Raw genomic sequence first — 27,043 nt, 5'->3', positions numbered from 1 at the left:
TCACCATGTAAATAAGCATATTCCAAATGGTTTGGAAGTGGTTTTAACTCTAATGTCGGTGGTTCTTCTATCGATGATTAGCCATAAGTGTAGCTAACATTTCAGTTTCATCAATTGATTCAGTTCCTTCTCCTAACGAACATTCTCCTGTTCCTTATAATTCTGGAAATTCTTCTAACAATTCTGCATGTGAATCCATAGTTTGAATATAATAACATGTATCATCTGTAGATTACGGTTGTTGCATGGCTCTATCAACAGAAAAGGTAACACTCTCGTCCTCTATACTTAGGGTCAGTTTCTTACCGAACACGTCTATTATTGCTTTAGCCGTGTTTAAGAATGGTCTTCCTAATATGAGAGGAACTCGAGAATCTTCTTCCATATCCAGAATAACAAAATCTACTGGAAATACTAAAGTACCAACTTTAACTAGCATGTTTTCCATTATCCCTCTAGGATATTTTACTGATCGATCGGCTAGTTGTATACTTATTCGTATTGGTTTCAATTCTCCAAGGTCTAGTTTAGCGTATAGTGAATACGGCATTAAATTTATACTAGCACCTAAGTCTGCCAATGCTTCTATTGAACTAAGACTACCCAGAAAACATGGAATTGTGAAACTTCCTGGATCTGATAATTTTTCTGGTATTTTATTCAACAGCACTGCAGAACAATTAGCATTCATAGTAACAGCCGAGAGTTCTTCCATTTTCTTTCTATTTGTGATTAGATCTTTCAAGAATTTAGCATATCTTGGCATTCCTGAAATCACATCAATGAAAGGTAGATTTACATTTATCTGTTTAAACATATCCAAGAATTTGGATTGCTCGGCTTCAAGTCTCTCTTTTCTCATTTTACTCGGGTAAGGAAGTGGTGGTTGGTATGGTTTAACATAAGGTTTTGCCTTAACTGTGTTATCTTCATTAACCTTTTCAACTACCAGTTCTGTTTCCTTATCTTGCTCAGATTGTGGTTCTTGTGGAGTAGGAATAGAGTCATCAGAAATTACAGGTATTTCAGGTGGTTTAAGTGTAATACCACTTCCTGTGGTAATGGCTTTAGCAGTTTCATTCCGGGGGTTAGCATTTGTATCACTAGGTAAACTTCCCGATTTTCTTTCACCTATCAGCCTTGCTAGGTTGCTTACTTCTTGTTCCAAATTTTGAATAGAAGCTTGTTAATTTCTAAATGCTTGAGCATTTTGTTCATTCGTTTGTTTCTGAGATGTGAAAAAATGCGTTTGAGATTCAACTAGCTTTGACATCATATCTTCTAAATTTGGCTTTTTATCATCGGTTTGTGGTGGTTTGTTTTGAAAAATAGGCCTTTGCTGATTGTGAGTATTATTGGATACTTGTTGATTACTAGGACCTTGTTGGTTGTTGTATGAAACATTTCGGTTATAATTCTGATTTTGATTGTAGATTGGTCTTGGCGGTTGATAATTATTTTGATAATTATTTCCAGGCCTTTGGTTTATATATGAAACATTCTCTCTTTGTTCCATTGTTTGTTCAATACTGAGACAATCTTTTGTCAAATGTGGTCCTCCACACTGCTCACAACTAATTCGTATTGAGTGAATATCTTTAGTCATCTTTTCCATTCGTCTCTCGACAGCATCTATCTTTGCGGAAATGGAATCAAAGTCATGGCTAGAATCGGCTCTAGCTGCTTTAGATGATCTAACGATATCTTTTTCTTGGTGCCACTCATGTGAGTGGGAAGCAGTGTTATCAATAATTTTGTAAGCGTCAGTTGCAGCTTTCTTCATAATGGAACCACCAGCTGCTATATTGATGTCTTTTCTTGTAGTGATGTCACATCCTTGGTAGAATATTTGAACTATTTGATAAGTGTCTAAACCATGTTGCGGACATCCTCTTAACAATTTTCCAAATCTTGTCCACGCTTCATATAGAGTTTCATTTGGCTTTTGTGTGAACGTAACAATTTCTCCTTGAAGTCTTACGGCTTTAGATGCCGGAAAGAATTGTTTAAGTAATTTTTCAACTAAAACGTCCCATGTATCAATCGCCCCTTCAGGTAACGATTCTAACCAATCTTTGGCTTCCTCCTTTAAAGTCCAGGGAAATAACATGAGATAGATCTGTTCATCCTCAACTTCTCGGATTTTAAATAGAGTACAGATCCTATTAAAGGTACGAAGATGTTCGTTTGGATCTTCCTTCGGCGCACCACTAAATTGGCATTGATTAGTCACCATGTGTAGGATTTGTCCTTTGATTTCATAATCTGGCGCATTAATGTCAGGTTGAGTAATTGCGTGACCTTGGCCAGTGCGTTTAGCTCTCATTCGGTCTTCCATACTTAGAGGTTCCAGATTCTCCATGATTGAATTTGTTGAGTCTGAATCACTAGAGGATTCTGATTTAATGATTTCTTCCTCGACAATCTCCGTTTGAATGATTGGTGGTTTCGGAGGAAAGATTAATGGTTCAGGATCTCTGAATTGTCCCTGAATATCCTCCGGATTCTCAATTGTGAGGTCAGGTTCAAAAAATGGATTATCGGAAATTTGAATTGGAGTACTAGGTCGACTGGATGACGATTCTAAAGAAAAATCAACGGCGACAATATTGGCTAGATGTCTTGATCTAGTTACAGGTGGTGAACGTATAAAAGGTGGTGAACGTTTTGCTCGGTGCATTCACTGAATATCCTATTAGTTATAAAAGATAAAAATTATATAACTTATCAAATTAATAGATTTTTCTGATTTTGCCCACGTTTCGAATAGCCAATAGATGCAGCAGGTAGCCAGGACCCTTTAAATCGGAAGCCCACAGCTCGCCACTAACAAATCCAACTATTACTACGAACCAGAAAATTTTAGATGTCTATCAATTTAACCACTTAAAATAATTTTTCGTCGAAATTTAAAGAAATTTTAGAGAAGAAATAGAAAATTCTATGTCCTAAAAACTAGAGCGTCGAAAAATAAGAAAGAAAAAGATTGCGTCGGAAAAACGTCGAAAAATAAAAGGTCGAAAAAATAATAAAAAGAACGTAGCGCGTCGAAACTTAAAAAAGAACTAAAATTTATAAACAGCGTCGCAAAATTCTAAAGCACCTAAATCTTAGTCTAAAGAAAAAGCACTTAAGGGATTTTACGGCAAAGCCTAAAAATCTAGAAATAAAAATAACTACGGCAAAATATTAAGTTTAAAACTAAGTATGAATGAAAAATACAAATATTACGCTAAAACAAATAAAAATATACAAAATATAAAAATAAACTTAAAGTTGTAAAAAGTACAATTTTTATAAAAATATTATTTTTATATTATTTATTTATAAAAGTATTAATTTTATAATTTATTAAAACTAATTAAAACAAAAAATACAAATTAAAACTCAAAACTAAACTAATTAATTAAATAAATAACCATAATCTTAATTAATTAATAATAATAATAATTAAACTAACCCTAATTGGTCGGCTGAGGTTACCAGGCCTGTCAAATCAAGTCATGCGATCGCATGACTTGGATGTTATAAATCCATACGGTCGCATGGAGTAGGGTTTCGGGCCAGGTGTTGGGCTGCTACAGTCCTCGGCCCGATTACTTTATATATATATATATATATATATATATATATATATATATATATATATATATATATATATATATTTTGTTTTGTTTTATATTTAATTTTCTGTTTTTATAAAATATTTATATAAATAAAAACTTATATTTTAAGAACTAAAATAAAAATAAAGAAACTTTATAATTTTATATATATTTAACAAACTATTAAAAATATATAATTTTTGTTTTTTCTTTTTATATTTTTATATTTTTAATAATTAAAACGTATTTTTACAAAAGCGTATTTTTACAAAAGTAAACTAAGAATCTTTTTTTTTATATATATAGCGTTTCGCTTCCGGCATTTAAGCTTTCCCCGGCAGCGGCGCCAAAAATACTTGATGTTGTGCGAGGTGTATACGAAATAGTATTAATTTTTACTAGGAAATACTATTAAATACGATACAATTTTACACAAGTTATTTATTTATTTATAGAGTGGATATACCTAAACTTTGCTACAACACTTATAAGCAGTGTACCTAATCGTATAGTAGTATAGTTTTTAGTAAGTCCGGTTCGTCCACAGGGAACTCGCCAAGTTTAACGCTATATTTTTAAAACTATATTTGTAAATATATATATATATATATATATATATATATATATATATATATATATATATATATATATATATATATATATATATATATATATATATAAGTAATATTATTATTATAAAAAGGGGGTTTTTACCATTTAAAGACCCGTTTGTCGATTTTAAAACTTTAGTCGCAGTTAAAACCTAATGTAAAATATTAAAAATAAATATAACTTAAATTAAAGCGTAAAGTAAATAACGATAATGAAATTGCGATAAATAAAAGTGCGATAAATAAAATGACAATAAATAAAATTGCGATAATTAAAATGATAATAAATTAAAGTGCGATAATTAAAAGTGCAATTAAATATGAAATAAAGGAATTATGCTTATTTAAACTTCCGTAATCATGATGTTTGACGTGTTGATTTTAGTTTATTACCAAGGGTTAATTTTTCTTTGTCCTGGATTATTCAATATGTCCGTCTGGTTTTTGTCCATAACAGTCCATCAGTCATAAATATAAAGTGCGAGTGTCCTCGTCAAATTATCCTTATATCCGAAGTCAAATATTCCAACTAATTGGGGACTTAAACTATAATTACACCAAGTGTCCTTGTATATAATTAATCCCTGTTTTAATAAGTCCATTGACTATTAATTCATTCCCGTGTCCGGTTAAATGAACGATTATTAGTACTTATAAATATCCCGCCCATCGTGTCTGATCGAGTGTATATGGTTATTTATAGGTACGTCCAATTGTAAATCTTTATATTAAATTAACAAACTATCATTTAATTAAACAAATATAAAGCCCATTAATAGCCCATAGTCTAATTTCCACAAGTGTCGTTCTTTTGTCCAAACCCCAATTATGGTACAAAGCCCAATTACCCCGTCTTTAATATTTAGCCCAACATCACGATTACTTCGGCTTAAATAAGCATAATAATAACTTAGCTACGAGACATTGATTTAAAAAGGTTGAACATAACTTACAATGATTAATAATAGCGTAGCGTTACACGGACAGAATTTTGACTTACACCCTTACAACATTCGCTAACATACCCTTATTATTATTAAAATTAAAATTAAAATTAAAATTAAAATTATAACATATATATATATATATATATATATATATATATATATATATATATATATATATATATATATATATACGTTGAGAGAATGAAGAAAGAAAAAGATGTGTTAATAATCGGCCAGAACACGCGAAATTTATAGGATGTGAGCTGCTTCAGTAAGCCATACGATCGCATGGCTTTTGTTCTTTCAGGCCATGCGATCGCATGGCCGCCTTTTCCTGGTCATGTACTTTTGTTTTTTTTCTTGCCGACACTTTTAATAAATAATATAATATATAAATAATTTATAAGAATTATTTATATATTATATTATATTTATGTGCATAGTTGACTTGTAATTTTAGGTCCGTTGCGTCGCGCGTTGAAAGTTGGCTCAGGTCCTGGTTCCGGATTTTCGAACGTCCTTGCGTACAATTTAATATCTTGTATTTTGCGTTTCGCGTCTTGTACTCTTGTAATTTTGAGACGTTTCTCATCAATAATTTGAACCACTTTGATTGTACTTTGTACTTTTGAGCTTTTTGGTCGTTTGCGTCTTCAATTCGTCGAATCTGTCTTTTGTCTTCACCTTTTATTTTTTAAACGAATATCACTTGTAAATAGAACAATTGCAACCAAAAGCTTGTCTTTCTTGAGGGATAATGCTATGAAATATATGTTCGTTTTTAGCATTATCAATATGTATACATATTCATTTACAAACAATTGCTCGTGAATCGTCGAGAATAATCAAAGCGTAATTGATTAAATGAATGTAGTTCCAAAATTTTGAGATTCAATATTACATACTTTGCTTATCGTGTCGAAATCATATACGAATTAGGTTTAAATTTGGTCGGAAATTTCTGGGTCGTCACAGCAACTCGCCAATGGAAAGTACCTATTCCATTGTCACAATAAAAACAACACACTTAGAGTGGATTTACAAACCAACTCAAATCGACACTTAGTGCAATTTCGACCCATTGCACTTCCAAGCACCAAACCACGTCCAAACTAACCAATAATCACTAACACAAGTGAGAATGGTCCTAATACGCCAATTAAACCCGAACACAAGTGTTAAACACTCGTCTTGCCCTAATTGACACCAAACCCTAATTTTGACCCATTTCAAAATTAGTCAACCAAGTACTCCCAAAAGGGTTCCAACACTTCCATAATCACTAAACCTAATGATTAAACCCAATATCAAAGCCTAGACATGGCCAAAACGTCAACCAACCCAAAACTCGCTAAGTGACAAGAATAACTAGTCACCATAAACCCACTTCATCATCTAAAAGGGTTTCACAACCAATCAAGCTCAAACCCTAACTTGAATATCAAATCTAACAAATGAAATTCGGAGTTTGAACTTACCAATACTATCACAACATAGCCATGAACGAGATGAACAACTTTAGAACCCGAGCTTTGGTGAGAATCCGACTCCTTCTTCTCCAAATCAAGCTCTCTCTCTCGTTAAACTCTTACTCTCTCTCTAGGAATGATTGAGAGTGTTTGTGTTGGTGAAGATAAGGTTGAATGAGCTCAACCTTGCCCATTTGTGGCTTAAAACTGGCCACCAAGTGAAAAGACCAACATACCCCTTTTAAAATCTAAAAACTACACAGCTGGCCCGTCAGACCATTTGGACGGCGTCCCAATTCTTGGACGGCGTCCCATGCTTCACTACTCGACGGCGTCCCCCAAATTGGACGGCGTCCCATATAACTGAAAAGGAAACAGGGTCTTACAATGCCCTAGACGTATCGGGCAAACTACACATCATGGGTCATGGATGTAGAAATAAATCTTGGATCATTGGGTATTCTAGAAACTTTAAAAGAAAACAATACTTGTTCTGATCAAGATAAATAAAAATCAATTGATTTTATTCGCAAACATATTGATATCACCTTAAAACATATGTATCTCACTATCAAAGATCCACATGTTTTATGGGAAAGTATCAAGAGTAGATTCGATAATCAAAAAGAAATATTACTCCCAGCTGCGAGGGAAGAATGGAGAAATCTAAGGTTCTAAGACTTTAAAAAGGTAAGTGAATACAGCTCGGCCATGTTCAAGATCCGTTCAAAGCTTCAATTCTGTGGTCAAGAAATAAGTGATGCTGATATGATGGAGAAAACTTTCTCCACAATGCATTCTGCAAACATTACTATACAAGAAATTTTAAGATTGCAGAATTACAAAACTTTTTTCAAACTTCAAACTTATCTCTTAGTTGCAGAAGTGAATAAAGAATTACTGATGAAGAATCAAGAATCTCGTCCTACGGGTGCGCTAGCATTCCCTGAAGCTAATGCTATTAACAATAATAATAATAATAAAAAATGCACCAGGTCATATTGGCCAAAACCAACATCATGAAAATTACCATAACAATAATAAAAATCATAACTATGTTCGAAATCACCCTTATGGTAATGGTCGTGGTGGTGGTCGTGGTCATAGTGGTTACGGTGGTCGTGGTCGTGAACAAAGAAATAATAATCCACAAAATTATAAATTTAAACCACCATACAATCCCACAAATCATAATGTTGAAGGAAGTTCTTCAAAGAATATTGAAGATTCTTGTTATCGATGTGGTAAATTTGGCCATTGGTCTAAAATTTGTCGAACAAATCAATATTCTGTTAATCAATATCAGGAATCCCTAAAAGGAAAAGAAAAAGAGGCAAACCTTGTGGATGACCTTGATACAAAAATCGTTGAGCCAACAAGTGACTACTTTAGTGAATAAATTTCCTATTATATGTCCATATCAAATAAATGGATGTAGATTTACGATCTATACCATATCTACTTTACTATATGTTTCCTTATTATGTACTTTCGTTTATAACATATTTTTGAATGTAATATATTGATGAATTATGTACTCATTATTTGTTTCTCATATTTTGAAGTTCATGATGTACACTACTGGAGTGCAAAATCAGTCAAATGGTGGGGATCTTTGTATTACAGACAGTGGTACCACACACACTATACTCAAATCTAAAAAATATTTCACTGATTTTAAAGCAACAGAAGGAACGGTACATACTATATCAGGTTCTGCGAATTTAATAAAAGGAATGGGAAAGGAAAAATTCATGTTACCAAATGGTACAAATTTTCTGATAAAAAATGCCTTATTTTCTCCCATGTCAAAGAGAAATTTGTTAAGCTTCTCTGACATATACCAAAATGGATATGATTATCAGTCAGTGACTATAGAAAATAATAAATATTTAAGTATCACTGATAAGAAGCATGTAATTGAAAAACTACCAAGACTTAGTTCTGATTTACATTATACATATATAAATGTACCAGAAGCACACATGGTAGTTAATGAAAATACATGTGATCCTGTAATGATCAATTTGTGGCATGAAAGATTAGGCCACCCAGGGTCAACAATGATGAAAAGAATAATTCAAAATACCCATGGACATCCATTGACGGATCAAAAGATCTCTCATGATGCACTTATCCCATGTACATCATGCTCACTTGGAAAATTGATAATAAGATCATCACCTCTTAAGGTTGAAAAAGAATCATCAATGTTTCTTGAAAGAATTCAAGGTGATATATGTGGACCAATTCATCCACCATGTGGATCATTTAGATATTTCATGGTCCTAATAGACGCATCCAGTAGATGGTCTCATGTTTGTCTATTATCAAGTCGAAACATGGCATTTGTAAAATTTCTTGCTCAAATTATTAAATTGAGAGCACATTTCCCTGATTATACTATTAAAAGGGTGAGATTGGATAATGCTGGTGAGTTTACATCTCAAGCATTTAATGATTTTTGCATGTCTATTGGGATTGTTGTTGAACATCCTGTTGCCCATGTGCATACACAAAATGGTTTAGCCGAATCACTAATCAAACGATTGCAATTAATAGCTAGACCATTGATAATGAGAACAAAACTCCTAGTATCTGTATGGGGTCATGCAATTTTACATGCTGCATCATTAATTCGCATTAGGCCAAGTGCAAGTCATACATGTTCTCCTTTGCAACTTGCTTTTGGCCATCAGCCAAATATTTTTCACCTTAGAACATTTGGTTGTGCGGTTTATGTTCCTATCGCACCACCACAACGAACTAAAATGGGTCCTCAAAGAAGGATGGGAATATATGTTGGATATGAAACATCTTCAATCATAAGATATATTGAACCCATGACGGGTGATGTTTTTACAGCACGTTTTGCTGATTGTCACTTTAATGAAACATTGTTCCCTAGATTAGGGGGACAAATAAAAAATAAAGAAAATGATGTTTCATGGTGTGAACCGCAATTAATGTATCTTGATCCTAGCACAAAAGAATGAGTGATCGAAGTTCAAAAAATAATGCATATGCAAGAACTTGCGAATAAATTGCCTGATGCATTTACAGATACAAAAAGAGTGACTAAATCATATATACCAGCAGCAAATGCTCCAGCTCGAATTGAAATTCCAAAAGCTGGCAATAATGTCGCTCTTGAGTCTTTGCCACGCTAGAAACGTGGGAGACCAATTGGTTCCAAAGATAAAAATACTTGAAAAAGAAAATCAGCTGATAATGAGGTAAAAGAAAGTGTTCAAGAAGAACCACAAATCAATACTCCTTCTGCAGAGGAGATTGATGATGTCAATACGGAATTTTCAATCAATTATGCACATTCAAAAATATTATGGAACCGAAATGAAATGAAAAATCTTGATGAGATATTTTCATATAATGTTGCATATGAGATCCAGAACCAAAATCTGTCATGGAATGTCAAAATAGATATAATTGGATCAGTTGATAGTGATAATATATATATATATATATATATATATATATATATATATATATATATATATATATATATATATATATATATATATATATGTATGAAGATACCTGAAGGATTTAAGGTATCAGAAACAACCAATGCAAAACCCAAAGAAATGTACTCAATCAAGTTACAAAGGTCTTTATATGGGTTGAAACAATCGGGTCGCATGTGGTATAAACGATTAAGTGATTACTTGATAAGCAAAGGGTATACCAATAATCTTATTTGCCCATGTGTATTCATTAAGAAAACAACATCCAGATATGTGATCATAGCCATTTATGTTGATGATCTTAACATCATAGGTACAAATAAAGAGATCCATGAAGTCATTCAACTTTAAAGAAAGAATTTGAAATGAAAGATCTCGGAAAAACCAAGTATTGCCTTGGTTTGCAGATTGAGCATATGCCTAATGGTTTACTTGTACATCAAACAACTTATACGGAAAAGATTTTAAAACGTTTCAATATGGACAAGGCAAAACCATTAAGTACTCCCAGTGTTGTATATCTCCCCAGATCTCCCCTGAGATCTCGTTTTTAGAAGGCAACCGAGACGAGATGTTCATCTCCCGAGATTTCTCGGTCAATGGGATCAAACTTAGTCAAAGCCACGATTTCTCAAATTTTCTTGCTAATTTGTAAGATTTTCTTGTAAAATTCGTAATTTCTAAGATTTTCTAGCTAATTTCTCGGATATTTTTGTAAAATATCATAAAAACGTATATAAATATACATATATTTATGTTTTTATGTATAGTTTTATTAAAAAAACTATAAAGTCAACGTAAGTCAACGTCCGAGATCTCCCCGAGATTATTCCGAGATGCCGAGATCTCCTTAAAAAAGTCCAAACGAGATCTCCCCGAGATCCGAATTCTCCAACCTTGAGTACTCCTATGGTTGTTAGATCACTTAATGTTGACACTGATCCATTTCGTCCCTGTGAAGATCATGAAGATATCCTGTGACCAGAAGTACTATATCTTAGTGCAATTGGAGCTCTTATGTATCTTACAAATTGTACAAGACCTGACATTTCTTTTGCAGTTAATTTGTTGGCAAGGTTCAGCTCAGCTCCTATCAAAAGACACTGGAATAGGAGTAAACACATATTTCGATACCTTCGAGGATTTAGGATTATTTTATTCTAACTAATCAAAATAAGATTTGGTTGGTTATGCAGATGCAGGTTATTTATCTGATTCACATAAAGCTAAATCTCAAAATGGATATGTATTCCTAAATGGAGGTACTGCAATATCATGGCGTTCTAAAAAACAAACACTTGTTGCAACATCATCAAATCATGCCGAAGTGATTGCATTACATGAAGCTACTCGGGAATGTTTTTGGTTGAGATCAGTGACACAACTCATTACTGATTCTTGTGGACTAGAACGCGATAAAAACCCAACAACTATTTATGAAGATAATGCAGCTTGCATAACACAGATGAAAGAAGGGTATATCAAAAGTGACCGAACAAAACACATACCTCCTAGATTCTTCTCATACACTCAAAATCTCATTAAGGACAACCAGATTGAAATGAGATATGTTCAATCCAGCAAAAACTCTGCTGATCTTTTCACCAAAGCACTTCCAACTGCTATTTTCAGAACACACGTTCATAACATTGGCATGAGACATGTTCAAAAGATGTAACAGCTGAAGCGATGTCTACTTGAGGGGAAGTCAACTCTATGCTGCACTCTTTTTCCCTTAGCTAAAGTTTTTTCCCACTGGGTTTTCCTTAGCAAGGTTTTTAATGAGACAGTACTAGTTGCTCTCTAATAAAATTGTCATCCAAGGGGGAGTGTTATGAAAGTCAAATATGTCTGCCAATTTTGTGGCTATAAATTTTCCACCAAATTGCACAGTAACTTATGTTGTACTATAAATATATGAAGATGTAGTTTGCAGAAGATGCACCTTTGAATATAAAGTTTCATATACATATACTCTCTCTCTCTTCTCTACTCTCTCTCTCTCTCTTCTTTCTATTATTCTCTAATTAGAGACTCTATTATTAAAGGTAGTTATAAACTCTTAAATTATAACATAAAACATATTATCTATATTTTTCTTAAAATAGTTGTCTACAAACATATTCAATCAAGACACACTTTTATCACAGAATAAGTAGAGACCATATTATCTATAGTTGTCTTAAAATAGATGTTTTTTTTTTTTTTTTTTTTTTTTTTTTTGGAATCAGTTTGGGATTACCTAGGATACTTACCATCCACGCGTTTATCTCCCGTAGTTGCATAACCCGCCCCCAACTACTGCTCTGGAGAAAATCCGGACCAATCCGAGGGCATGACCGGTAAAACCAAAACCCTCTCCCCGATGCTCCCACACTAAGCAAAATGCGACTTGGGTGAATACTTCATGTCAGAAAAACATTGAATGCTAACATATTCAATCAAGGAACACTTTTATGAGACGGAGATACTTATTGTTATTTAAGGACGTAATAAACTTCTAAATGCATTTTGCTTTGACAAGAAAAAAAGCCAAAACAAAAGGTAACTTTTGGACGCATCATTTCCTCATTTCCTGTCTCCATATATTGATATTGATATTGATATAATATATAATATTAAACTCAAATTAATTTAGCTCCTAATTTTATTGCGTGTTTATTTTTTACAACTAAAATAACTTCTACTCCCAATGGACTCACCTTTCTTTATCTCTCAAGTTGATAGTAAACCCAAGTTTGTCTCTCCAACACAAAAACTTGTTTCTTGCATTCAAAACCAATACCATTATATTTATAACTGATATTTATAACTTTTGAAAGTTTAGCCAAGTCAAGTCAAGTCAAGCCTAGCTAAGATAACTAGCCGAGCTGAATAATATGAAAACTACATATATACTTATGTTATTGAAGCTCAATGGATTTTGATGGGTAGCTAGAGGCTTTGAACTAAACAAGAGGGAGCCAAAATGGGTTGTCAAGATTGGTAGTTGGGTGTTACAAAGGTGGCTTGGGCGGGTCACCAAACTATATTTTCAATTTTCATATACGTACTATTATATGCATTACAACTACCACGTATTAATTTAATTAGAATTAGAATTATAAATTATAAATGAAGATAAAATTATGTCGTTGGCCATTAAAGTTTGTTCAAAATTACACATATGAGAAGTTTTTTTTCTTTTGACGTGAATGATGTTAGAAATTGTGGACCTAACAAGACGTGCGATTTGGCGCAATCACATAACCCACTAACAACAAACTAATTAGCTAAAACATAAAACGATAAAATATAGATAAACGACACAAAAAATTTAATTTGGTTATATCCAAACTTTAAACACAGAGAAGAGTTTAGTCCACGAACACAAATCAGAAATTTTTCACCACTAATTTCGTGCACAATGATTAAAGGAGGTTGATGTTACATTATATAGGAGTAAACAAACAAGGAGAGTAAATCGAATAACGTGTTGCCCAAACCAAGCCTCACAATCCGTGAGCTTGGTCTCGCGATCCGCGAACCAATCAGTATTAGGCCTCGCAACCTGCGAGAGATTTTGGCCACCAAATATTCAACCCTCGCGCCCTATGAGCTTATGTGTAACACCCTGAATTTTGTGTGTCAGGAAATGTTCCTGAAAGTGTCAGAAAATGTGTGCACCAGAAAGCGCCACAAAAGGTCTACCTAACACTTTTGCATTTTCAGAATTTACATCAGAATCAGGATTAGTCAGAATCAGTCCCTGAACTTCAGAATCTGTTTAGACCCTTGTGTGCGCCGCGCACCTCACCTGGGACAGTTTTCTGCCTTTTTTCTATTTTGAGTTAAATGAGGGGCTTTTTGGTCTTTTCACTTGAGGACGGATCTGTAGCCTTATTGGCAGATTTGGATCCAATTATGGATCACTTTCATATCCACAACTATCTCATCTTCAAACCCTAGAGAGAGGAAGAGTTTTTAAATAGGGAAAGCTCCACTTGGAGAAGAAGGAGGTTGATTCGGGCTAAGGTGCAAGAGTTAAGGTTGTTCGCCTCGTTAACGGCTACATTTTGATAGTGTTGGTAAGCTTTAACTTCAAATTTAATTGTTAAGATTCTTGTTCATGTTTAGGGTTTGAGCTTGTTTGGGTTCTAAACCCCATTTCTCATGAAATTTTAGGTTTTTGTTGTATTGCTAGTGTAAGTAAACTCGATTACTGTGGGTTTAGGGTTTGATGATGAATTTGGAAGTATTCGTCATGATTTGGGTGTTAATTCACTAGATTGTAAGTGTGTTGGTGTTTTAGATGTTCATAAGAACATGTTTGCTAGTCTAGATGGGTGTTAACCTTGATTTGGTGTCAAACTAAGTTTTGAATCAAGATTTGAAGAATCAAGGATGTAAATGCTTGGTTCATGCGTTAAATGGTGTTTTGGAAAGTTAATCACTAGCCGTTAGTGATTAAGGATTATTTTCGGGACTTATGTCAAATGGGTGAATTGAATTAGGTCAAATTTGATAATGACTCTAATTTTGGATTAATTAGATGATAAGCACTTTTGTTAAGTGTTAAATGACGTTTGAAATGATTACTACCTAAGTAGTAATTTAGTGTTAAGACCTAGGTTGATTTAAATGGTGACAAGTATAATTTAGGTTAAAGTGTACTTGTTTGATGGGTCGGAATTACCACCCGTAGTGGCAATTGGGTTGAGCTCATGAGGAGATAAATGGGCGGGGTCAAACGAGCAAGGTGAGATCCCTCGACTATGGGATGTGAGTGTTGAGTTCTCTTTTAGAGAATTGTTATTTATGTGTATTTGTACCTATATGTGTATTATAGGTAAAGGTTTGCTCGGTTGCATTTGGAGGCGGTTTACATACATGAATTGTGCGGGCATTTCGAGGTGAGTGGAATAATTATGCATGTATGTATATAGTGTATTTATTTGTATGCTATGGCATGAACCACAGAGCCGGTAGTGCCATAGTATGTGCGAGTGTGCTATGATGTGAACCACGGAGCCGGTAGCATCATGGTACGTGTGAACCACGGAGCCGGTAGCACTATATCACAAGTCACTAAAGTGTGAACCACGGAGCCGGTAGCACTATAAAAGAGTATGACTCAAGTTGTGATGTGAACCACAGAGTCGGTAGCATCAAAGTGTGAACCACGGAGCCGGTAGCACTACAAAATGAGGTGTGACCCACGGAGCCGGTAGCACTATAAAATGAGGTGTGAACCACGGAGCCGGTAGCACCGAAGTGTGAACCACGGAGCAGGTAGCACTATAAAAGAGTATGACTCGAGTTGTGATGTGAACCACGGAGCCGGTAGCATCAAAGTGTGAACCACGGAGCCGGTAGCACTATAAAATGAGGTGTGAACCACGGAGTCGGTAGCACAGAAGTGTGAACCACAGAGCAGGTAGCACTATAAAAGAGTATGACTCAAATGCGTAGTGATGTGAACCACGGAGCCGGTAGCGTCATAGCATTGCGTATGGTGTGAACCACGGAGCCGGTAGCACCATGACGCATTTATGGTTAACCATATGGTTGTGTATGTGTTGTTGTATAGCATAATATATTATTTTGGAGTATATGCTATTGTTTATGCTAGTTGCGGTAATGGAGGTTATTAGCTTTATACTTGGAGTTCGTATGCTAATATTGTATTGCTAGCATGTTTGCGGTATGTGAGTAGGTGGTTGCAAGTAGGTATATTACATATGTATGTGTATACTTATTGCACTCACTAAGCGTTAGCTTACCCCTCTCGCTATTTACCTTTTTCAGGTATTATGTTATGAGGCTAGCTAGTTGTTAGACTAGTTGCGTAGGAGCGCTTGGGCTCGATGGGGTAGCTTTTGGATATACGGACGCGGATTGGGGATTTAGTAGTCCCCGGGATTATGCTCTTGGTATCGGGTTGGGTTATAGAGTCCTAACTCGTCTAAATGTAAATTGGGATTGAAACTTATATTTTGTACGAAAGTCATAAAACGGTCTATGTGGGCCCGGTGTTGTAAAACTCGTTTTATTATTGGAACGTGTTAGTTTTATCTAATATTATATGTTGTGAAAAGCGTTTCGTCTAAAAGTGTCGGAAAGTGGGAGATCTTTAATTGAAAATTTGAAATTTCGGACAGAAGCTGACCAGGCCTTGTGCGCGCCGCGCACAGGCTGTGGAGCGCGCCGCGCACCCTTGTGTCATATATAAAAAATTTTTTTGCAGCGTATTCGGTTGGATAACGGGTTGAGTCGTTACAAGTGGTATCAGAGCATAGTCTAAGGGAATTTGGTGACCTTGGAATAGGTGCCTAGTTTTAGACTTATTGGCGGTTATGCATTATATGCGGGACTTGTAGGAATACTGGTCAAACTGAGATTTGAAAGTGCCTAATGTAAGTAGGTGAACCCGGACATTGTTTTGGTGATAGTCACCTAGGTTGTAGGTTGACTCGTTGTGCGGTGTACTTATGTACATTTATTATTACATTGTATATTGGTGTATATATACATGTATCTATTTGGTGCGGTGTCCTAGGGACGAATCTATTGGAGAGATTCGCATGTTTGGCGGTTTGAAGTGATCAAGTTAGCGGTAAGGACTTTGGTCATTCGGGTACTAGGAGTTATCGCGTGTTATTTTGCGTGAATGTCGCGTCAGTTCGGGTAAAGTACTTTGCTTGACCATGCGAAAATGGTAAGGTACGCAATTGTAATAGTGACTGATCACCATTATTACAACCATGTATCTTGACACCAAGCATGACATGACGAGTACCGAGCGGAGGAAACGTTGCATGGTTGGGGTAGAATCAGGACGAGTTAGGAATCTTTTATTGGTTCCTAGGTTATAGTGGTCTCGGGTGATGTGCTTGTTGTCATATCGGATTTGTTGTGAGTCAAAAATTGTTACGGTGGATTCGGTTAGTTAAGTGAGTGAGCCAACTCACGAGTTCGGCGCATAATTAGTCACCCTACGTAGTGGGTGCATTATTTGAGATCGTCATTGGTTGTAGTTACCCATCGTAACTAGGATAATCGATTATTGTATGTGTGTGTGTGCGTTGAGGACTTAAATTCCGTAATGGAATACGACAAGTCTAATGATTGTGATTTGGGGTTGCACTCGGTAGAGTGTGTGGTTAGAGGATCGTGTAAGGATTCCAGTTGAGCCGCCTTGGAATTGGCGAATCGGGGAGTCTTGGGGTCATTAAACTCATGGGAGTGGGACCCGTATGACAATGTTTGCGTTAGTGTGTTAGCGTGTTACGGATTATAGGGTAACATTCCTAACGGAATATCCCTTGTTGTGGTGGTCGTGTCGATGTGCGGAAGGGTGTAAGACTTGGTGTTTCCAAGAATCTCTTTGGTGTTAGATGAAAGGGTTCGTGAGGCTATATCATTTTGGCCTTGTGGAAATTGTGGCTAGTGTGTGATCGGTAGAAACTTTCGATAAGACAATAAACCGTAAGGTTTTTTGGGAAGGTATGACTTCAGGTCATTATTATGGAGAGGTAGGTGACATCGGGTGTATGGAGCCCAAAGACCGAGTTTTTGAGATTCGGCAAATCGTGGAGGGAGTTTGCATGACAAGGCGTCAGGTGCCTTCTTATACCTCCTAGTGTAATGTTCAACTCCGGTGATGGTGTGATCACTTTGTGCTTAGGGTGCCGGTGAGATACCCTTGGAAGCAGCGGAGATTGTAATAGTGATCGACGGGTGACAGTAATTCGAAGGTTGCAGAAGTCGAAGTTTAAGAACATTGCGGTAGATACTTCTTATGAAGTGGCGAATGAGCGCATCTTGTTACTCTTAAGTGATTGATGGGTGAAGATGACCGGTGAGCCGGTGATGGAGTTCATGAACGGTTAGTCCGAAGGTTATGATGAAGCGTTGATATTGCGGTCGATGCAATTATTGTGTCGGATTGGTCACTCTTCTCTATGAGAGTGAACAATTATTGTTATAGGTTCGTTGAGTAAAGGGTCGGGTGATCTCGATTGGGATGTACGACTGATTAAGCGGAGTGGAATATGCCTAGTCATAGAGACGTATGTGGGGTTTTGGTGGAGTTCGCTTTGCGAACGATTAAGGCAGTCGATTGTGATTTGTGGTATGAAGGTGTGTAGTCGTCGCGTATATGACATCTCTGGTAATTTTGTATGACGACTCTGAGAGCCTAAAGTGAATTTGCAGTGATTCGGTGTTTATGATTAGTGATGAGAATGATCTTGTGTGTTGTGGAATGGTAATTCCGCAGGATGTTATCATTTTTGCGGTAAGAATGTGGAGCTAAATCCTAAGTGGGGGAGTTTTACTGCCGCCCGAGGAAGCTTCCGTGGTACTAGATCAAGTGAAGTGTAAGACTTCTTATGTAAGGTGGTCGTGTAGTACAAAGTGCGGTATGAGACCAAGTGTGAAGTTTGAGATCACGGAAGTGAGCGAATGTAACTGTTATTGCGGGTGCTCTCGTGATATAAATTTGGGTTGGTGTGAAACTCGGATAGTACTGTCGAGTGAGTACGAGTTCGAGATGGTGGTGAATACTGTATTTTCCCTGTCGGGAAACGTGATCGTGGAAATTGTCAGTGGATTATTCCACTTTATGGACTATTGTGAGGCAGGGAATTTCGATTCCGATTGTCTCACATTGAGACACGCGGATGTTGTTTGTTCGCGAAGGTGTGTTCCCTAGTGGATGCGACCCATTAGTTGCGTTGAAATGTCAAGGCCATCCCTAACGGACGGTCGAGGAAAAAGAATTCACCAGGCATTGGTGGATATTTTTGTGGGTTGCGTGATGAATTTTGAATTGTTGTGATGATAATTCGCTGTTGGCGAGATTCTAGTACATGAATAGTTTCCATGCTAGTACTAGGAAGCCGTATTGTATAGATGTGTTGTAGGACTTAGAGGAAAAACCCTGTGTCGAGTGTTGATGTTTTGTCCAACTCGTGGTGTGTTATTGTCGTCCTGGATTAATACAGAGACTAGTGGTCGTGTGCGGATCGATTGATGGGAAAGTTTGTGTTCCCAGTGTGAATATTTGGGGATACCAAAATTTATTCGTTGAAGGAATAACCCGGTCGTGGTGACTGTAAGAAGTACTAGTCGGAGGAGCGTGTCGATTGCCCCGTTGGCATCGACTTGTAAAATTGCGAATCACGGGTTTTTTGGGGTGGAAAACAAATGTTTGCACATAAGCAGATGTGCGATCGTTGAGTGGTACGGTTATGGACCGCTGAAAGTACTGAGTTTCGACGCGGCATGAATCCTTCTCGATTGGGATTAATGCAAGACTTGGTTCACGGCGTAATGGACCTAGTAGATTGCGTTGGGTGATGTAGTTATAGATGTAGCTTGTTGCGAGTTTTAGTCGAGAGAACTTGCAGGGATAATGGTGTTTTCCGTATTTTGACGTTTAGTGTATGAGATATCGCTTGTTGTGGTAGTGCACGCTAGTGATTATTAGCGTGTGGTGAGATCTTAGAATTTACGTAAGATGTTATTGGATATCGGCCTTGATGGTGTTTCGTAGGAAACGTGATTACTACATGTGTGACTCCGCATTTGGAGGCAAGAATGTTCAAAGAGGAAGTGCTTAACTTCTAGTATTTGGTGCGGATCACGAGGACGTGATCCAATCTAAGTGGGGGAGAGTTGTAACACCCTGAATTTTGTGAGTCAGGAAATGTTCCCGAGAGTGTCGGAAAATGTGTGCACCAGAAAGCGCCACAAAAGGTCTATCTAACAATTATGCATTTTCAGAATTTACATCAGAATCAGGATTAGTCAGAATCAGTCCCTAAACTTCAGAATCTGTTTAGACCCTTGTACGCGCCGCGCACATTTAAGGGTGCGCGCCGCGCACCCCACCTGGGACAGTTTTCTGCCTTTTTTCTATTTTGAGTTAAATGAGGGGCTTTTTGGTCTTTTCACTTGAGGACGGATCTGTAGCCTTATTGGCAGATTTGGATCCAATTATGGATCACTTTCACATCCACAACTCTCTCATCTTCAAACCCTAGAGAGAGGAAGAGTTTTTAGATAGGGAAAGCTCCACTTGGAGAAGAAGGAGGTTGATTCGGGCTAAGGTGCAAGAGTTAAGGTTGTTCGCCTCGTTAACGGCTACATTTTGATAGTGTTGGTAAGCTTTAACTTCAAATTTAATTGTTAAGATTCTTGTTCATGTTTAGGGTTTGAGCTTGTTTGGCTTCTAAACCCCATTTCTCATGAAATAGGGGGTTTTTGTTGTATTGCTAGTGTAAGTAAACCCGATTATTGTGGGTTTAGGTTTTGATGGCCAATTTGGAAGTATTCGTCATGGTTTGGGTATTAATTCACTAGATTGTAAGTGTGTTGGTGTTTTAGATGTTCATAAGAACATGTTTGCTAGTCTAGATGGGTGTTAACCTTGATTTGGTGTCAAACTAAGTTTTGAGTCAAGATTTGAAGAATCAAAGATGTAAATTCTTGGTTCATGCGTTAAATTTTGTTTTGGAAAGTTAATCACTAGCCGTTAGTGATTAAGGATTGTTTTCAGGACTTATATCAAATGGGTGAATTGAATTAGGTCAAATTTGGTAATGACTCTAATTTTGGATTAATTGGATGATAAGCACTTTTGTTAAGTGTTAAATGGCATTTGAAATGATTACTACCTAAGTAGTAATTTAGTGTTAAGACCTAGGTTGGTTTAAATGGTGACAAGTATAATTTAGGTTAAATTGTACTTGTTTGATGGGTCGGAATTACCACCCGTAGTGGCAATTGGGTTGAGCTCATGAGGAGATAAATGGGCGGGGTCAAACGAGCAAGGTGAGATCCCTCGACTATGGGATGTGAGTGTTGAGTTCTCTTTTAGAGAATTGTTATTTATGTGTATTTGTACCTATATGTGTATTATAGGTAAAGGTTTGCTCGGTTGCGTTTGGAGGCGGTTTACATACATGACTTGTGCGGGTATTTCAAGGTGAGTGGAATAATTATGCATGTATGTATATAGTGTATTTATTTGTATGCTATGGCATGAACCACGGAGCCAGTAGTGCCATAGTATGTGCGAGTGTGCTATGATGTGAACCACGGAGCCAGTAGCATCATGGTACGTGTGTTGTAGTGTGAACTACGGAGCCGGTAGTACTATAGCACGAGTCGTTAAAGTGTGAACCACGAAGCCGGTAGCACTATAAAAGAGTATGACTCGAGTTGTGATGTGAAACATTTCATGACCCGTCCTAATCCATAAGAACGAATACATTACACTTGGTTACATCGCGAGGTACTTGACCTCTATATGATACATTTTACAAACATTGCATTCGTTTTAAAAGACAAACTTTCATTTCATCGAAAGTTGACGGCATGCATATCATTTCATAATATATCCAACTATAATTGACTTAATAATAATCTTGATGAACTCGATGACTCGAATGCAACGTCTTTTGAAATATTATATATATATGTACATAAATATTAATCTTAATGCAAAAAATAAAGATATATAAATTCGATTACAAGTATATGTATTAATGAATATACAAATGATATAGGTTCGTGAATCCAAGGCCAACCCTACACTTGTTCAATATCGTCATATGTATTTTTACTACAAAATACATTAAGTGTGTTCATTTGATTCCCTTTTACTCTTTACATTTTTGGGACTGAGAATACATGCGCTACTTTTACAACTGCTTTATTAAATGCTTTTGAAATACATTTTGAACTGCGAATACATGAAATGCTTTTATAAATGTTTGACGAGATAGACACAAGCAAAACATTCCTCGAATGAATTATGTGGACGTGATAATTGCCACCATTGAATTATGTGGACGTGATAATTACCACAATTGATATGAATATTTTTTCCCTGATTATTATTGCTTGGTAACCTAAGAATTAGGGAACATAACTAACTTTGAGAATTAGTGCACGTCTAATTGACGCGAATCCTAAAGGTAGCTACCGAGTTTAACACCCCCACCCAGAATGTTCACTAGACGGAAGGACTAGTGGGCGTGGTGTTTAGTACTTCGAAGTTTATATGATTATTATACAGACGAGATGTTCTGTTTGGGGATATTATTATGCGCATTATATGTTAAGGTCGGTTACCAAGCCAAGCTATGAAAGTAATGAAAAGTGAATGTTATGTATCGAGAGAATGATTTTATACACAGGTTATGTGTATGTTATTTTTGTGCACGAGATATGTGTACGGTTACTAAGATTTATGAAAGATGATTTCGTACACGAGAAAGGTGTACTGTATTTAAAAGATGTACATTACAGGTGGGTATAGGATTCGGGCCCATTTGTACCATGCAGCATTTAAATCTTGTGGTCTATCAAAATGATGAATTTTATTGTTATATGATAAACCTATGAACTCACCAACCTTTTGGTTGACACTTTAAAGCATGTTTATTCTCAGGTTTGAAAGAAATCTTCCGCTGTGCATTTGTTCATATTAGAGATATTACTTGGAGTTATTCATGACAAACCACGGAGCTGGTAGCATCAAAGTGTAAACCACGGAGCCGGTTGTAACGACCCGGCAAAATCGTCATTGACGGCGCCGTTAACTTAGGTCCCGTAGCGTGGTCATAGTCCCTAAATGAGACGTGTTTGACCAAAAATTATGTCGCATTCATTTGAAACTTGCATGACTTGCAAAGTTTAGTTTACCTAACGGTTCGAAAATAAGTTTAAGTTTACAAAAGTTGTAAAGTATAATGAAATAACTTGCGACATAATATAAGTTGAAAATCACGAATGTTATCAATAGTGTATGCATGTAAACATTAAGTTTGAATCCAAAGGTGCTATCACTAGCGTATGCATGTATGATTGACCCCAAGCAAGTAATCAAAGTGTGCGGAAGCATGTATCAAGTAGCCAAGTATGAACTTGAGAAACATATAGAAAACTGTCAACGAAAAACGTTGGTGAAATCATAGGTGTATTTGTAAAGTATGTTTTTGAACCACAAGATTTAGTATCAAAGCGTATACATCTCAAAAGATGTTGTTTGTATCACGAGCACCCAATTACCAAAGCTTAACTGAATCTTACCTCTGCATAATAGAGTTAGAACCTACACTATATCCCGAAATACGTTTCATTCATCCGATTGAGGGTTCGCCAAACCCGTATGGCCACACAACATAAGTTCTCGCTTACACCCTACAAGTGTAACTAATGATAATTGAACTTGAGGATTTTTGTTCTAACTCGTACGTATCTTTACTTTCATATTTGTGTTCAAAGTATAAAAGTATAAACCGTATAAAATGTATACAAAGTATATGTTTCTCAGCCCACGATTTAAAAGTATAAAAGTTATTGAAAAGGTGGGACTATGATCTCACCCCGAGTGCACGAGTATAAAGGTACTTCACAAAGTAAACGTGTGCATAAAAGTTGCTTAGTCTTTACCTAAACAAGTAAGTTGTATCAATTAACCGGTTACGACACAAGGTCGGTCGAAATGTGTTCAATTAGTCCTATGGCTCGTTACGATTCGAATATATAGCATGTGAATCACGTTGTCAAGTTTCATGCAAGATATAAGTATAAAAGCGCGTTGGGACGATTGCATAAGTGTTTGGTTAAGTTTGACTAAAAGTCAAACTTGGTCAAAGTCAACGAAAAAGTCAACGGGGCCGGGTCAGGTATCCGACAATTTTTCTATGAAAGATAAGCATATATAAGTATGTTGGCCAAGTTTCATGTTGATCGGGGGTGCGTAGCATAGTTAGAATTAAACGAAAATGTGTATTTTTGGATAGCCGGGGCCCGGAGCGGAGCTCCAGGACCTTGAACGGCGCTCAGAATGTCTCTTCAGCAATTCAGGGCAGTTTTTGAACACTCAAGCACGAATTCAACTTCAAACAACCATAACTTATGAACCGTAAACATTCAAAACACGTATCTTATATCGTTGGAAAGGTTTTTTGACAAGGAATACAACTAAACACATTTCATTTACCAAAAACATAATTTACAAAAAAACAAAATCCTCGTCGAATGATCGTTAAAAGTTCACTATCAAAGTTTCAAGTTCATAAAATGCATTTCATGATTCGGGAAACCAATTTACACATACGATATGCCGTTTCGAAGGTAATTAAACATACAATACAACTAAACACTTACTAACAACATTAACAAGCATTCAATGCATCAAAATTTCATTTTAAGTCTATCAAACCCTAATCAAAAATCACAAAATCAACAATCATGTTAATGAAGTTTTTCTAAATCAACCTACATACCAAAACGAAGCTAATGATGCTAGTAACACATTTAATACATGAACTTTAACATTTAAACAACATTTAATCACCCAAAACTCAAGATTAAGCACACCAATTTCAAGTGTTCATGCTAGTTACTCAAAACAACAAATCGAGCAAACTAAACACATATTCATGTTAGACTTGAGCCATAGACACTAATTAACACCATTTCAAGTCAAAAATAATAAGAACATGAAATCTAGAATTTTAGAAATGTTACCCAAACGAGATAAAATTGGTACCAAAATGTAGAGGATGATGAGAGGATCACGAATATGTAATTTGTTTTGTTGTAAGCCTCCTAGATCAAATTTAGATGATGAATGAATGATTTGGGTGTTTGAGAGTAAAAGTGGAAGTGTTAGAGATGAAGAGGTTGAAGATGAATGAAAGAGTGGTGGAAAGTGGGTTTACTAGTTGACCTAGTCAACTAGTTTACCCACTTGGCAATTTCGGTCCCTTGTGTTTGAAAGCGGGTGCTTGAATTAACCAAACGAATTAATTTTAAATACGCGAGAATAAACGGAAGATATTATAATCGAATAACGGGATATTAAGAATGTTAGTTAACGAAAGATACGAATTTAGATAACGAAAGATATTATCTAAAAAAAAGACGGTGTTAAAAATAAATTTAACGGAAAAACGCGGGATGTTACACCGGTAGCACTATAAAATGAGGTGTGAACCACGGAGCCGGTAGCACTATAAAATGAGGTGTGAACCACGGATCCGGTAGCACCAAAGTGTGAACCACGGAGCAGGTAGCACTATAAAAGAGTATGACTCGAGGTGTGATGTGAACCACGGAGCCGGTAGCATCAAAGTGTGAACCACGGAGCCGGTAGCACTATAAAATGAGGTGTGAACCACGGAGCCGGTAGCACCGAAGTGTGAACCACGGAGCAGGTAGCACTATAAAAGAGTATGACTCAAATGCGTAGTGACGTGAACCACGGAGCCGGTAGCGTCATAGCATTGCGTATGGTGTGAACCACAGAGCCGGTAGCACTATGACGCATTTATGGTTAACCATATGGTTGTGTATGTGTTATTGTATAACATAATATATTATTTTGGAGTATATGCTATTGTTTATGCTAGTTGCGGTAATGGAGGTTATTAGCTTTATACTTGGAGTTCGTATGCTAATATTGTATTGCTAGCATGTTTGCGGTATGTGAGTAAGTGGTTGCAAGTAGGTATATTATATATGTATGTGTATACTTATTACACTCACTAAGCGTTAGCTTACCCCTCTCGTTATTTACGTTTTTCAGGTATTGTGTTATGAGGCTAGCTAGTTGTTAGACTAGTTGCGTAGGAGCGCTTGGGCTCGATGGGGTAGCTTTTGGATATACGGACGCGGATTGGGGATTTGGTAGTCCCTGGGATTATGCTCTTGGTATCGGGTTGGGTTATAGAGTCCTAACTCGTCTAAATGTAAATTGGGATTGAAACTTGTATTTTGTACAAAAGTCGTAAAACGGCCGATGTGGGCCTGGTGTTGTAAAACTCGTTTTATTATCGGAACGTGTTTGTTTTATCTAATATTATATGTTGTGAAAATCGTTTCGTCTAAAAGTGTCGGGAAGTGGGAGATCTTTAATTGAAAATTTGAAATTTCGGACAGAAGCTGACCAGGCCTTGTGCGCGCCGCGCACCGGCTGTGGAGCGCGCCACGCACCCTTCTGTCATATATATATATAAAAAAAATTTCTGCGTATTCGTTTGGATAACGGGTTGAGTCGTTACATTATGCTCGTGATCCGCGTGCGTTTCGGCGACTTTTTCTTTCTTTTCTTCGCTTTTGTTTAACGTCTACATATCTCAACAATCTCCCACTTAGAGACTTCGGAAAAACCCTACGCTAATCTCCATTCCAACTTCATCAACGAACCCTATGTATACCGCCAAGAGCACTTTGGACACGCACACTCCAACCACGCGGGCTGGCAGACCTTCGATAAAGAGTTCTTCAACACACCTAGTCTAAATCGGACATCAAAACTACCTCAACCGTCAACATTGTTTGAACACCCACAATAACTCCATATTAGCAGACACAACCCATTTTGATAACGCCGAATAAACTATCCGAGACACACCCACTTCCACGCCCAGTTTTCCGCAGGGGAAAGGAAGTCTTTCGACGCCAAAAACACCGTTGAGTGATAATTTAATCTCTAAGTTACTAGCTTGGGACGTCTCGATTTCTGCACCACCATCTTCTTACACAAGAATATGTCTTCTTACACTAAAAGATCAATTAAAGTATCTGAAACATCAATTACAGGTATTAACCAGGAGACAAAACCGCCTCACTCATTGCTCTAGACACATCCAATCCTGCCACAAACATGTGAACGCTCACCCGTACAGACTTTTCGTCTACCTTTTATTTTCCTTCGGAGCAATTAGAAAATTCAACAGACACCCTTGTAGACTCTTCTTCAAAGGTATAGTGATAACGCATTCACAACCTTGAAATCTCTCCCTTATAACTTTTCGCTTTCACGCTCGTACATTGACATGTCCTCATAGCTATAAATTTCAGGAACACATCTTCTCATTCCCAAGCACGTTTCCAATTTACGAGTAAGAAAATAAACATCGG

At 36.5% G+C, this 27,043-nt stretch overlaps 1 protein-coding gene across 1 annotated transcript in view; it reads right to left on the bottom strand.

Annotated features, from left to right (window-relative positions):
• The window catches only part of LOC139859430 (uncharacterized), a 144,651-nt gene extending 117,863 nt beyond the window's left edge, over positions 1-26,788 (bottom strand). The window contains exon 1 of the mRNA XM_071848223.1: positions 26,731-26,788. Coding sequence (XP_071704324.1) covers positions 26,731-26,788 — 58 coding nt within the window. The remainder of the gene's footprint in view (positions 1-26,730) is intronic.
• Between the last annotated feature and the right edge of the window lie 255 nt (positions 26,789-27,043).

The sequence above is a fragment of the Rutidosis leptorrhynchoides genome, chromosome 7 (genome assembly GCF_046630445.1).
Source record: "Rutidosis leptorrhynchoides isolate AG116_Rl617_1_P2 chromosome 7, CSIRO_AGI_Rlap_v1, whole genome shotgun sequence".
NCBI lineage: Eukaryota > Viridiplantae > Streptophyta > Magnoliopsida > Asterales > Asteraceae > Rutidosis > Rutidosis leptorrhynchoides.
This window is presented reverse-complemented; position numbering and strand designations above follow the sequence as displayed.